Source organism: Nerophis ophidion, linkage group LG20, assembly GCF_033978795.1.
Source record: "Nerophis ophidion isolate RoL-2023_Sa linkage group LG20, RoL_Noph_v1.0, whole genome shotgun sequence".
In the NCBI taxonomy this organism is placed as follows: Eukaryota; Metazoa; Chordata; class Actinopteri; order Syngnathiformes; family Syngnathidae; genus Nerophis; species Nerophis ophidion.
In genome coordinates this window covers 1,053,155-1,068,555 of record NC_084630.1, presented here as the reverse complement: position 1 = coordinate 1,068,555, position 15,401 = coordinate 1,053,155, and the positions used below count along the sequence as shown (strand labels likewise).

Sequence of the window (15,401 nt, the reverse complement as noted above, 5' to 3'; positions counted from 1 at the left end):
TCTCTTCCAAAACTATATTTGGGTTGAGTGTCTTCCTAGTCTCTTCCAAAACTATATTTGGGTTGAGTTTGAGTTATTCCAGCCGCGTTAAATTCACTGAAGAAGTATTACTGAGCTCATTATTTAGTGGCACACCAGCCCAGTGATGACACTTCCAAAGTTTCTGTGTTTACAGATCATGAATCCTCAGTGTTTCAGGGAAGATGGATACAAAAAGACAATAGTTGAACTTTTTTTTCCCTCACAATAATTGAGCTTTGCTGTAAGGGAGCTGCAAAAAGGAGTAAGTTCAACCAATCAATCAATGTTTATTTAAATAGCCCTAAATCACAAGTGTCTCAAAGGGCTGCACAAGCCACAACCACATCCTCGGTTCAGATCCCACATCAGGGCAACCAGTGCAATGGACCTGGAGTAGATCTAACATAATAGTATGAAAGTCCAGTCCATAGTGGATCTAACATAATATTGTGAGAGTCCAGTCCATAGTGGATCTAACATAATAGTGTGAAAGTCCAGTCCATAGTGGATCTAACATAATAGTGAGAGTCCAGTCCATAGTGGATCTAACATAATATTGTGAGAGTCCAGTCCATAGTGGATCTAACATAATAGTGTGAAAGTCCAGTCCATAGTGGATCTAACATAATAGTGAGAGTCCAGTCCATAGTGGATCTAACATAATAGTGTGAGAGTCCAGTCCATAGTGGATCTAACATAATAGTGAGAGTCCAGTCCATAGTGGATCTAACATAATAGTGTGAGAGTCCAGTCCATAGTGGATCTAACATAATAGTGTGAGAGTCCAGTCCATAGTGGATCTAACATAATAGTGAGAGTCCAGTCCATAGTAGATCTAACATAATAGTGAGAGTCCAGTCCATAGTGGATCTAACATAATAGTGTGAGAGTCCAGTCCATAGTGGATCTAACATAATAGTGTGAGAGTCCAGTCCATAGTGGATCTAACATAATAGTGTGAGAGTCCAGTCCATAGTGGATCTAACATAATAGTGAGAGTCCAGTCCATAGTGGATCTAACATAATAGTGTGAGAGTCCAGTCCATAGTGGATCTAACATAATAGTGAGAGTCCAGTCCATAGTAGATCTAACATAATAGTGAGAGTCCAGTCCATAGTGGATCTAACATAATAGTGAGAGTCCAGTCCATAGTGGATCTAACATAATAGTGAGAGTCCAGTCCATAGTGGATCTAACATAATAGTGTGAGAGTCCAGTCCATAGTGGATCTAACATAATAGTGAGAGTCCAGTCCATAGTGGATCTAACATAATAGTGAGAGTCCAGTCCATAGTGGATCTAACATAATAGTGAGAGTCCAGTCCATAGTGGATCTAACATAATAGTGTGAGAGTCCAGTCCATAGTGGATCTAACATAATAGTGAGAGTCCAGTCCATAGTGGATCTAACATAATAGTGAGAGTCCAGTCCATAGTGGATCTAACATAATAGTGTGAGAGTCCAGTCCATAGTGGATCTAACATAATAGTGAGAGTCCAGTCCATAGTAGATCCAACATAATAGTGTGAGTCCAGTCCATAGTGGATCTAACATAATAGCGAGAGTCCAGTCCATAGTGGATCTAACATAATAGTGTGAGAGTCCAGTCCATGGTGGATCTAACATAATAGTGTGAGAGTCCAGTCCATAGTGGATCTAACATAATAGTGAGAGTCCAGTCCATAGTGGATCTAACATAATAGTGAAAGTCCAGTCCATAGTGGATCTAACATAATAGTGAGAGTCCAGTCCATAGTGGATCTAACATAATATTGTGAGAGTCCAGTCCATAGTGGATCTAACATAATAGTGTGAGAGTCCAGTCCATAGTGGATCTAACATAATAGTGAGAGTCCAGTCCATAGTGGATCTAACATAATAGTGTGAGAGTCCAGTCCATAGTGGATCTAACATAATAGTGAGAGTCCAGTCCATAGTGGATCTAACATAATAGTGTGAGAGTCCAGTCCATAGTGGATCTAACATAATAGTGTGAGAGTCCAGTCCATAGTGGATCTAACATAATAGTGAGAGTCCAGTCCATAGTAGATCTAACATAATAGTGAGAGTCCAGTCCATAGTGGATCTAACATAATAGTGTGAGAGTCCAGTCCATAGTGGATCTAACATAATAGTGTGAGAGTCCAGTCCATAGTGGATCTAACATAATATTGTGAGAGTCCAGTCCATAGTGGATCTAACATAATAGTGAGAGTCCAGTCCATAGTGGATCTAACATAATAGTGAGAGTCCAGTCCATAGTGGATCTAACATAATAGTGTGAGAGTCCAGTCCATAGTGGATCTAACATAATAGTGTGAGAGTCCAGTCCATAGTGGATCTAACATAATAGTGTGAGAGTCCAGTCCATAGTGGATCTAACATAATAGTGAGAGTCCAGTCGATAGTAGATCTAACATAATAGTGAGAGTCCAGTCCATAGTGGATCTAACATAATAGTGTGAGAGTCCAGTCCATAGTGGATCTAACATAATAGTGTGAGAGTCCAGTCCATAGTGGATCTAACATAATATTGTGAGAGTCCAGTCCATAGTGGATCTAACATAATAGTGAGAGTCCAGTCCATAGTGGATCTAACATAATAGTGAGAGTCCAGTCCATAGTGGATCTAACATAATAGTGTGAGAGTCCAGTCCATAGTGGATCTAACATAATAGTGTGAGAGTCCAGTCCATAGTGGATCTAACATAATAGTGAGAGTCCAGTCCATAGTGGATCTAACATAATAGTGTGAGAGTCCAGTCCATAGTGGATCCAATATAAAAGTGAGAGTCCAGTCCATAGTGGATCTAACATAATAGTGAGAGTCCAGTCCATAGTGGATCTAACATAATAGTGTGAGAGTCCAGTCCATAGTGGATCTAACATAATAGTGAGAGTCCAGTCCATAGTGGATCTAACATAATAGTGAGAGTCCAGTCCATAGTGGATCTAACATAATAGTGTGAGAGTCCAGTCCATAGTGGATCTAACATAATAGTGAGAGTCCAGTCCATAGTGGATCTAACATAATAGTGAGAGTCCAGTCCATAGTGGATCTAACATAATAGTGTGAGAGTCCAGTCCATAGTGGATCTAACATAATAGTGAGAGTCCAGTCCATAGTAGATCTAACATAATAGTGTGAGTCCAGTCCATAGTGGATCTAACATAATAGCGAGAGTCCAGTCCATAGTGGATCTAACATAATAGTGTGAGAGTCCAGTCCATGGTGGATCTAACATAATAGTGTGAGAGTCCAGTCCATAGTGGATCTAACATAATAGTGAGAGTCCAGTCCATAGTGGATCTAACATAATAGTGAAAGTCCAGTCCATAGTGGATCTAACATAATAGTGAGAGTCCAGTCCATAGTGGATCTAACATAATAGTGTGAGAGTCCAGTCCATAGTGGATCTAACATAATAGTGTGAAAGTCCAGTCCATAGTGGATCTAACATAATAGTGTGAAAGTCCAGTCCATAGTGGATCTAACATAATAGTGAAAGTCCAGTCCATAGTGGATCTAACATAATAGTGAAAGTCCAGTCCATAGTGGATCTAACATAATAGTGAAAGTCCAGTCCATAGTGGATCTAACATAATAGTGAAAGTCCAGTCCATAGTGGATCTAACATAATAGTGAAAGTCCAGTCCATAGTGGATCTAACATAATAGTGAGAGTCCAGTCCATAGTGGATCTAACATAATATTGTGAAAGTCCAGTCCATAGTGGATCTAACATAATAGTGTGAGAGTCCAGTCCATAGTGGATCTAACATAATAGTGTGAGAGTCCAGTCCATAGTGGATCTAACATAATAGTGTGAGAGTCCAGTCCATAGTGGATCTAACATAATAGTGTGAGAGTCCAGTCCATAGTGGATCTAACATAATAGTGTGAGAGTCCAGTCCATAGTGGATCTAACATAATAGTGTGAGAGTCCAGTCCATAGTGGATCTAACATAATAGTGTGAGAGTCCAGTCCATAGTGGATCTAACATAATAGTGTGAGAGTCCAGTCCATAGTGGATCTAACATAATAGTGTGAGAGTCCAGTCCATAGTGGATCCAGGATAATGGTGTGAGAGTCCAGTCCATAGTGGATCTAACATAATAGTGTGAGAGTCCAGTCCATAGTGGATCTAACATAATAGTGTGAGAGTCCAGTCCATAGTGGATCTAACATAATAGTGAGAGTCCAGTCCATAGTGGATCTAACATAATAGTGTGAGAGTCCAGTCCATAGTGGATCTAACATAATAGTGTGAGAGTCCAGTCCATAGTGGATCTAACATAATAGTGTGAAAGTCCAGTCCATAGTGGATCTAACATAATAGTGAAAGTCCAGTCCATAGTGGATCTAACATAATAGTGAAAGTCCAGTCCATAGTGGATCTAACATAATAGTGAAAGTCCAGTCCATAGTGGATCTAACATAATATTTTGAAAGTCCAGTCCATAGTGGATCTAACATAATAGTGAGAGTCCAGTCCATAGTGGATCTAACATAATATTGTGAAAGTCCAGTCCATAGTGGATCTAACATAATAGTGTGAGAGTCCAGTCCATAGTGGATCTAACATTATAGTGGGAGTATAGTCCATAATGGATCTAAATAGTGAGAGTCCAGTTCCATAGTGGATCTAACATAATAGTGTGAGAGTCCAGTCCATAGTGGATCTAACATAATAGTGAGAGTCCAGTCCATAGTGGATCTAACATAATAGTGAGAGTCCAGTCCATAGTGGATCTAACATAATAGTGTGAGAGTCCAGTCCATAGTGGATCTAACATAATAGTGTGAGAGTCCAGTCCATAGTGGATCTAACATTATAGTGGGAGTATAGTCCATAATGGATCTAAATAGTGAGAGTCCAGTTCCATAGTGGATCTAACATAATATTTAGAAAGTCCAGTCCATAGTGGATCTAACATAATAGTGAGAGTCCAGTCCATAGTGGATCTAACATAATATTGTGAAAGTCCAGTCCATAGTGGATCTAACATAATAGTGTGAGAGTCCAGTCCATAGTGGATCTAACATAATAGTGAGAGTCCAGTCCATAGTGGATCTAACATAATAGTGAGAGTCCAGTCCATAGTGGATATAACATAATAGTGTGAGAGTCCAGTCCATAGTGGATCTAACATAATAGTGAGAGTCCAGTCCATAGTGGATCTAACATAATAGTGAGAGTCCAGTCCATAGTGGATCTAACATAATAGTGTGAGAGTCCAGTCCATAGTGGATCCAACATAATAGTGAGAGTCCAGTCCATAGTGGATCCAATATAAAAGTGAGAGTCCAGTCCATAGTGGATCTAACATAATATTTTGAAAGTCCAGTCCATAGTGGATCTAACATAATAGTGAGAGTCCAGTCCATAGTGGATCTAACATAATAGTGTGAGAGTCCAGTCCATAGTGGATCTAACATAATAGTGTGAGAGTCCAGTCCATAATGGATCTAACATTATAGTGGGAGTATAGTCCTTAATGGATCTAAATAGTGAGAGTCCAGTCCATAGTGGATCTAACATAATAGTGAGAGTCCAGTCCATAGTGGATCTAACATTATAGTGGGAGTATAGTCCATAATGGATCTAAATAGTGAGAGTCCAGTTCCATAGTGGATCTAACATAATAGTGTGAGAGTCCAGTCCATAGTGGATCTAACATAATAGTGAGAGTCCAGTCCATAGTGGATCCAATATAAAAGTGAGAGTCCAGTCCATAGTGGATCCAATATAAAAGTGAGAGTCCAGTCCATAGTGGATTTAACATAATATTGTGAAAGTCCAGTCCATAGTGGATCTAGCATAATAGTGTGAGTCCAGTCCATAGTGGATCTAACATAATAGTGAGAGTCCAGTCCATAGTGGATCTAACATAATAGTGTGAAAGTCCAGTCCATAGTGGATCTAGCATAATATTGTGAAAGTCCAGTCCATAGTGGATCTAGCATAATAGTGAGAGTCCAGTCCATAGTGGATCTAACATAATAGTGAGAGTCCAGTCCATAGTGGATCTAACATTATAGTGGGAGTATAGTCCATAGTGGATCTAACATAATAGTGTGAGAGTCCAGTCCATAGTGGATCTAACATAATAGTGAGAGTCCAGTCCATAGTGGATCCAATATAAAAGTGAGAGTCCAGTCCATAGTGGATCCAATATAAAAGTGAGAGTCCAGTCCATAGTGGATCTAACATAATAGTGTGAGTCTAGTCCATAGTGGATCTAACATAATAGCGTGAGAGTCCAGTCCATAGTGGATCTAACATAACAGTGTGAGAGTCCAGTCCATAGTGGATCTAGCATAATAGTGTGAGAGTCCAGTCCATAGTGGATCTAACATAATATTGAGAGTCCAGTCCATAGTGGATCTAACATAATAGTGTGAGAGTCCAGTCCATAGTGGATCTAGCATAATAGTGTGAGAGTCCAGTCCATAGTGGATCTAACATAATAGTGAGAGTCCAGTCCATAGTGGATCTAACATAATAGTGAGAGTCCAGTCCATAGTGGATCTAACATAATAGTGAGAGTCCAGTCCATAGTGGATCTAACATAATAGTGTGAGAGTCCAGTCCATAGTGGATCTAACATAATAGTGTGAGAGCATTCACACACAAGTGAATGCAAGCATATTTGGTCCACAGCCATACAGGTCACACTGAAGGCGGCCCTATAAATAATAAATAAATAAATGGTTTGTACTTGTATAGCACTTTTCTACCTTCAAGGTACTCAAAGCGCTTTGACACTACTTCCACATTCCCACACACATTCACACACTGATGGAGGGAGCTGCCATGCAAGGCGCTAACCAGCACCCATCAGGAGCAAGGGTGAAGTGTCTTGCTCAGGACACAAAGGACGTGACGAGGTTGGTACTCGGTGGGGATTGAACCAGGGACCCTCGGGTTGCGCACGGCCACTCTCCCACGGCGCCACGCTGTCTCTATAAACAACTTTAACACCTAACACTGTTGCAAATATGCGCCACACTGTGAACCCACATCAAACAAGAATGGCAAAACATTTCGGGAGAACATCCACACCGTAGCACAACATAAACACAACAGATCAAATACCCAGAACCCTTTGCAGCACTAACTCTTTCGGGACGCTACAATATGCACCCCTTGTAACCACCAAACACCGCCCATCTCGACTTCCGCATGCTCACTCAGGGAGAGCATGTCCCAAATTCCATGCCACTGTTTTGAGGCATGTTAAAAAAAAAATAATGCACTTTGTGACTTCAATAATAATTAAAGCTGCAAGCAGCGTTGGTCTGGTCCGCCTTTGGCTGCTGCCCCCGAGACCCACGGCCGGATAAGCGTTAGAAGACGCCTTGGAGCCACTATTTTGAGAATCTAATGCATTGTGAAAGTAATGCAGTTGTTGTATTGAAGTGAAATATCAAACTTCCTGTTGATTTTTGCTAAAGTATGTTCATTTTTAAAATGTAGGTCTAAGTGAGACCTACATAGTGTTTTTTGTTTCATGTCTCTCTGACATTCCTACCGGAAATTACAAGCAGTTTTGTCTGTGTTTTCTTCCTAGGAGCAGTTTGTCCGTGTTGTATTCCTAGGGGGGCAATTTTGAGTTTTGAGGTTAGGTTTTTTCATCAGATCGCAATTTTTGCCAGACCTGATGTGTGTGTCAAGTTTGGTGAGTTTAGAAACATTTTAAGGGGGTCAAATAACAGCTCAAAGAGGCAAAAATGACATTTTTAGGAGACTTTGCACAGGGGTTCTTTGAAGGCACGTAAAATCAAAACCTGAGAACTTATCAAAACTCTGTTCTATACTTTTAATCAGAAGGGTTCAATCTCTCTCCTGTGCGAGTTTGAAGCCAAAACAACAAACGCACTCAGAGGAGATAATGTTTGAAGAAAGGTGACCGGTTTTTACAAAACTTTTGTTTTGAAGGGGGGATTGCAAACTTCCTGTTGATTTTTGTTGGGGGTTGTCAATTTAGGAAATGTAGGTCTAAGCGAGACCTACATAGAGGTTTTTGTTTCATGTCTTTCCGACTTTCTTACCGGAAGTTACAAGCAATTTTGTCTGTGTTTTCTTCCTAGGAGCAGTTTTTTCAGTGTTTTATTCAAAAATAGCGCTAGAGCGCGATTTTGAGTTTTGGGGTTTGGTTTTTTCATTAGATCGCAATATTTGCCAGTCCTTATGTGTGCGCCAAGTTTGGTGAATTTTGAAGCATTTTAAAGGGGTCAAATTACAGCGCAAAGAGGCAAAAATTGCATTTTTTGCGCACATTTTATTTTGAAGGGGTTTTTGCCAACTTCCCGTAGATTTTTGCTGAAAGAAGTGAGTGTATGAAACTTGGGTCTAAGTCAGACCTACATAGGAGTTTTTGTTTCATGTCGCTATGACATTCCTAACAGAAGTTGCATGCAGTTTTGTCTGTAATTTTTTCCTAGGGGGCGCTCGAGCGTAATTTTCATTTTGGGGGATTGGTTGCTTAATATGTTGGGAAAGTTTGCCATACCGACGTGTGTGTCAAATTTGGTGAGTTTTGAAGCATGTTAAGGGGGCCAAATTACAGCGCGTAGGTGCGGAATAATAATAAAACACAGCAGTTTCAATAGGGTCTGCAGGCCCATGGCAGAGGACTCCAGGCCAAGGACTCTAAATATGGCAGTGCCATGTTGGCATTTTTTGTGACTTCAATAATAAATATGGCAGTGCCATGTTGGCATTTTTTGTGACTTCAATAATAAATATGGCAGTGCCATGTTGGCATTTTTTGTGACTTCAATAATAAATATGGCAGTGCCATGTTGGCATTTTTTGTGACTTCAATAATAAATATGGCAGTGCCATGTTGGCATTTTTTGTGACTTCAATAATAAATATGGCAGTGCCATGTTGGCATTTTTTGTGACTTCAATAATAAATATGGCAGAGGACTCCTTGGCATTTTTTTCCATAACTTGAGGTGATTTATTTTGTAAAACCTTGTTACATAGTTTAATGCATCCAGCAAAATTAGGCATAATTTGTAAATTCCACTACTGTATATATCTGTATAGGTTCATATCGTAATCGGTAATTAAGAGTTGGACAATATCGGATATCGTCCAAAAAAACAATATCAAACATTTTTTGCTGTTATTGAAATTCGTAGTCAACGCTTTATCATGGCGTTAACTTTGACAGCCCTGATAAATATCCATGAGGTGTGTTAGCGATGTAAAGGTGCAGGCGGCCTACTACCACTCCGCCACACAGTCTTGGATACCAATTCGCTTGTCCGTCTCAGACCTCGATTTAACCCTAACTAGCCTGCGGCCTTGTCATCTTCCCGTTAGATCCCTTCTTCCTGTGGTCTTTACCTCGGCTGCCTCTCCCAGGCTCCGCCTTAATAAACCCACCAGCGTAAATGTCACTGGCTTCCACCTTCCCGTCAAAGGTCACTGTCAATAAACGTGTGTATGAGCGTGTGTGTGTGTGTGTGTGTGTGTGTGTGTGTGTGTGTGTCCATCAGAGGCAACTTTGCTGGGCTGCGCTCACACACGTCTGTCACACGTTGGAAGGCTAATGAAGGCCACAGCCGCTCTCATACATGTTGATGCATTCACCGTCGGCAACAGACGCGGCGCTTTTTCACTTCATTTACACTTCCAGCTTAGAAATTGGATGGGGTCATTGATTTCCTGTTAAGAGGGAGGAGGAGAGCTTTGAAATGCACATATTTTGTTTCAAGTCAACTAAATTCACCATAAAAGTCAAATTGGATTTTGGGGCCAAGGGTGGTACACATGCTTAAAGAGTTGGCAGCTGTAATGAACTCCAACTTTCTCCACAGTGAAGAATACTTGGACAGCCTCAACGACGCGCCCTCAGGGACCGTGTACCATGGACCACATCAGAAGAAGGTGAGTCTCCCCTTTTGTTTTGGACTATGTACCACAGACCACATCAGAAGAAGGTGAGTCTCCCCTTTTGTTTTGGACTATGTACCACGGACCACATCAGAGGAAGGTGAGTCTCCCCTTTTGTTTTGGACTATGTACCATGGACCAAATCAGAGGAAGGTGAGTCTCCCCTTTTGTTTTGGACTATGTACCATGGACCAAATCAGAGGAAGGTGAGTCTCCCCTTTTGTTTTGGACTATGTAATTAGTCAAGGTTTAACAGTACGTGGAGTTTCCACAATGGAGGCATTAAGTGAGGCACAGGAAGTCTGATTGCAGCCCTGATTTCCATATGGAGAATATTTTGTATGAATTGTATTCAAGAAGAGACTGAGGGCAACATGTAAATGGGCTGTGCAGCAAGGTTGACAGAAGTAACAACTAGAAAAGCCCTGATTTCCATATGGAGAATATTTCGTATGAATTGTATCCAAGAAGAGACTGAGGGCAATATGGAACTGGAGTGCTGCAAAGTGAACAGGAGTGACAGAAAGAAAAGCTCCAACTTTCTTATGCTGAATTTTCTGTGTGAATTCTATCCAAGGGAAGACTGAGGGCAACAAGGAAATGGAACACTGCAGAAAAGTGCAAACTGGTGACAGGAAGAAAAGCCCTCTTTTCATTTTGTAGAATTTTTTGGGTGTGAATTTTATCCAAGATGAGACTGAGGGGCAACATGTAAATGGGCTGTGCAGCAAGGTTGACAGAAGTAACAACTAGAAAAGCCCTGATTTCCATATGGAGAATATTTCGTATGAATTGTATCCAAGAAGAGACTGAGGGCAACATGGAACTGGAGTGCTGCAAAGTGAACAGGAGTGACAGAAAGAAAAGCTCCAACTTTCTTATGCAGAATTTTTGGTGTGAATTCTATCCAAGGGAAGACTGAGGGCAACAAGGAAATGGAACACTGCATAAAAGTGGAAATTAGCGATGGGAAGAAAAGCCCTCCTTTCATTATGCAGAATTTTTGGGGGTGGATTCTATCCAAGATGAGACTGAGGGCAACAAGGTAATGGGCTTTACAGCAAAGTGGACAGGAATTACAGAATGATAAACTCTGATTTTCATATCCAGAATTTTTTTGTATGAATTGTATTCAAGAAGAGACTGAGGGCAACATGGAACTGGAGTGCTGCAGCAAAGTGAACAGGAGTGACAGAAAGAAAATCTCATATTTTCTCATGCAGTTTTTTTCTTTTTGTGTGAATTTTATCCAAGAGGAGACTGAGGGCAACAAGGAAATGGAGCGCTGCAGCAAAGTGGACAGGAATAACTACTAAAAAAAATTGGATTTCCACATGGAGAATGTATAGAGTGACTTTTATCCAAGAGGAGTCTATGGGGAACAAGGAAATGGAGCGTTGCCAAAAAGGGGACAGGAATGACTAGTAGAAAAGCTCTGATTTCTACATGGAGAATTTATGGGGTGAATTTTATCCAAGCGCACACTAAGGGCAACAAGGAAATGGAGTGCTGCTGAAAACTGGACAATAATGACTAGAAGAAAACCTCTGATTTCCACATGTAGAATTTATGGGGTGACTTTTATCCCAGAGGAGACTACGGTGAACAAGGAAATGGAGTAGTGCAGGAAAGTGGACAGAAATGACTGTAAAAAAAGCTCTGATTTCCACATGGAGAATTTATGGGGTGAATTTTAACCAAGAGGAGACTAAGGGCAACAACAAAATGGAGTACTGCTGTAAAGTGGACAGGAATGACTGGAAGAAAAGCTCTGACTTCCACATGGAAAATTTATGGTGTGAATTTTATCCAAGAGGAGACTGAGGGCAACAAGGAAATGGGATGCTGCTGAAAACTGGACAGGAATGACTGGAAGAAAAGCTCTGATTTCCACATGGAGAATTTATGGGGTGAATTTTATCCAAGCGGAGAATATGGGCAATAAGGAAATGGAGCAGTGCAGGAAAGTGGACAGAAATGACTGTTAGAAAACTCTGATTTCCACATGGAAAATTTAAGGAGTGAATTGTATCCAAGAGGAGACTAAGGGCATCAAGAAAAGGGAATGCTGCTGAAATCAGGACAGGAATGACTGCAAGAAAAGCTCTGATTTCCACATGGAGAATTTATGGGCGGATTTGTTTCCAGACTAAGGACAAGAAGGAAATAGAAATTTGCAGCAAAGTGGAGACTGTGGAGTACTTCAGTGTCTAGGGTAATATCATCTGCTCGCCAAGTAAGGGACCAACAGTTGTCTACGTCACAAATATATTCAAAATGTCCTTGTTTGCAAGTCGGTACCGTGCAGTGGAAACTCTTTAGTGGTCATGTAGCAGCTGCCCTATTAATGGTGCCCTGCAGCTCCTCCTGGGCTGATGAGCGGGTGGAGCGCCCGGCACCCTCATGAGAAGCAGCTCCTCCTGGGCTGATGAGCGGGTGGAGCGCCCGGCACCCTCGTGAGAAGCAGCTCCTCCTGGGCTGATGAGCGGGTGGAGCGCCCGGCACCCTCGTGAGAAGCAGCTCCTCCTGGGCTGATGAGCGGGTGGAGCGCCCGGCACCCTCATGAGAAGCAGCACCTCCTGGGCTGATGAGCGGGTGGAGCGCCCGGCACCCTCATGAGAAGCAGCTCCTCCTGGGCTGATGAGCGGGTGGAGCGCCCGGCACCCTCATGACAAGCAGCTCCTCCTGGGCTGATGAGCGGGTGGAGCGCCCGGCACCCTCATGACAAGCAGCTCCTCCTGGGCTGATGAGCGGGTGGAGCGCCCATCACCCTCATGAGAAGCAGCTCCTCCTGGGCTGATGAGCGGGTGGAGCGCCCGGCACCCTCATGACAAGCAGCTCCTCCTGGGCTGATGAGCGGGTGGAGCGCCCATCACCCTCATGAGAAGCAGCTCCTCCTGGGCTGATGAGCGGGTGGAGCGCCCGGCACCCTCATGAGAAGCAGCTCCTCCTGGGCTGATGAGCGGGTGGAGCGCCCGGCACCCTCATGAGAAGCAGCTCCTCCTGGGCTGATGAGCGGGTGGAGCGCCCGGCACCGTCATGAGAAGCAGCTCCTCCTGGGCTGATGAGCGGGTGGAGCGCCCGGCACCCTCATGAGAAGCAGCTCCTCCTGGGCTGATGAGCGGGTGGAGCGCCCGGCACCCTCATGAGAAGCAGCTCCTCCTGGGCTGATGAGCGGGTGGAGCGCCCGGCACCCTCATGAGAAGCAGCTCCTCCTGGGCTGATGAGCGGGTGGAGCGCCCGGCACCCTCATGAGAAGCAGCTCCTCCTGGGCTGATGAGCGGGTGGAGCGCCCGGCACCCTCATGAGAAGCAGCTCCTCCTGGGCTGATGAGCGGGTGGAGCGCCCGGCACCCTCATGAGAAGCAGCTCCTCCTGGGCTGATGAGCGGGTGGAGCGCCCGGCACCCTCGTGAGAAGCAGCTCCTCCTGGGCTGATGAGCGGGTGGAGCGCCCGGCACCCTCGTGAGAAGCAGCTCCTCCTGGGCTGATGAGCGGGTGGAGCGCCCGGCACCCTCATGAGAAGCAGCTCCTCCTGGGCTGATGAGCGGGTGGAGCGCCCGGCACCCTCATGAGAAGCAGCTCCTCCTGGGCTGATGAGCGGGTGGAGCGCCCGGCACCCTCATGAGAAGCAGCTCCTCCTGGGCTGATGAGCGGGTGGAGCGCCCGGCACCCTCATGAGAAGCAGCTCCTCCTGGGCTGATGAGCGGGTGGAGCGCCCGGCACCCTCATGAGAAGCAGCTCCTCCTGGGCTGATGAGCGGGTGGAGCGCCCGGCACCCTCATGAGAAGCAGCTCCTCCTGGGCTGATGAGCGGGTGGAGCGCCCGGCACCCTCATGAGAAGCAGCTCCTCCTGGGCTGATGAGCGGGTGGAGCGCCCGGCACCCTCGTGAGAAGCTTTGTCTCAAAGGCTTCATCTCCTGTCGCCTCTTCACGCCCTCGTTCTGATCACACCTGCCGCTGATGAGATCCTACCTGACCGCCATTGGAAGCAAACCCAGCGAGTCTCCTTTGATGTCCCGACTAACGATCCCGCGTTGGGAGCGACGTCACACTCGTGTGCAAACGACTGCACTGAGACGTGTCAACATGCGAGGAGCGCAGCAGGACTCGCAGACGGCGATGGAACAAAGGCAGCCTCCGCCGTCAGAGCTAATATCGCCGAGGAGTAGCGCCTGAAGTGGAGCCCCGGCGCTACTCGGGTGAATTATTAAAGCTGCGTGTGATTTGTCTTGTCGTGTTTAAAGCGAGAGCGCCCTGTGATCAGTGTCGTTATGCAGGAAGTGCAACATGTCAACCGCTTGTGTTGGATTATGCACTTGCTTTTCATCACCGTCTCACCTATTGCGCTTTCAGTTGGACAGGTGTCAGCCGGCTGCAGACGCGCAGGTGTCGAACAGGAAGCATGCTGATGTCGGAGATCAAGGTAGCATCAGTTGGCATATCACACTTAAAACTGTAGTAAAATGATTAGAGCTGGGGTGGGCGATTAATTTTTACCGGGGGCCGCATGAGCGACCCGAGCACTGCTAGATGGCCACATCCACAATATTTCAATCAAATTATTTTTGATATACCGTAAGATAAATAATATGAATAATAATATTAATTTCATTGAACCTCAGTCAGTGCGTCAGGAGAGTGACACGTTGTCAAATGCGCCCCTCTTCAGTGCAACAGAGTCCAATAAGCACTCCTTCATAAACTCTCCGTCACAAAACGCCTTACTTTTTCTGGCCATTTTGGGAGAAATGCCTGCTTGGCACTCGGCATCGAGGGTTGAAATTGGGGATGAACAACCTCTTAAGGCCCAAGTTGTTTACATGATTTTCTTTTTATTTCTCTTCGCTATTTGGGCTCATTGGACCCTAATTAGAATAAAACCTAAAAATGCATTTATTTTTATTAAACCAGGGGAGACCTGGCCAAGAGGGCAGCAGCAAGGTTACATTAAACAACACATAAAACATCAAATGTACAACATTAAAAGGTGCTCATATGACACATGTGCGTGCAGACAAGGTAGACCGTAAACTCTATTAATGTAATGTTTGAAGTTGAAGATTAGATTATAGATTATTCCAAGCCTTAGGTGCTGAAAACCTAAATGCTTCCTTGCCCAGTTCAGTTCTTACTTTGGGGACGACAAAGTGCAGAACATTCAGTGAACGAAGATTGGGACTTCCTTGTTTCTTTGTTAATAGACAAGATAGATAAGATAGAGTGATACCCAGAATGCTTTTGTAGATAAGATAGAGTGATACCCACAATGCTTTTGTAGATAAGATAGAGTGATACCCACAATGCTTTTGTAGATAAGATAGAGTGATACCCAGAATCCTTTTGTAGATAAGATAGAGTGATACCCAGAATGCTTTTGTAGATAAGATAGAGTGATACCCACAATGCTTTTGTAGATAAGATAGAGTGATACCCACAATGCTTTTGTACATAAGATAGAGTGATA

The 15,401-nt window shown here is 43.8% G+C and overlaps 1 protein-coding gene across 1 annotated transcript in view; it reads left to right on the top strand.

Moving 5' to 3' along the window:
- The window catches only part of cntln (centlein, centrosomal protein), a 429,542-nt gene that overhangs the window by 171,708 nt on the left and 242,433 nt on the right, over window positions 1-15,401 (top strand). Inside the window, 2 exon segments of the mRNA XM_061880275.1 lie at window positions 9,861-9,930; window positions 14,291-14,360. Of these exon segments, the coding sequence (XP_061736259.1) occupies window positions 9,861-9,930; window positions 14,291-14,360 (140 nt within the window).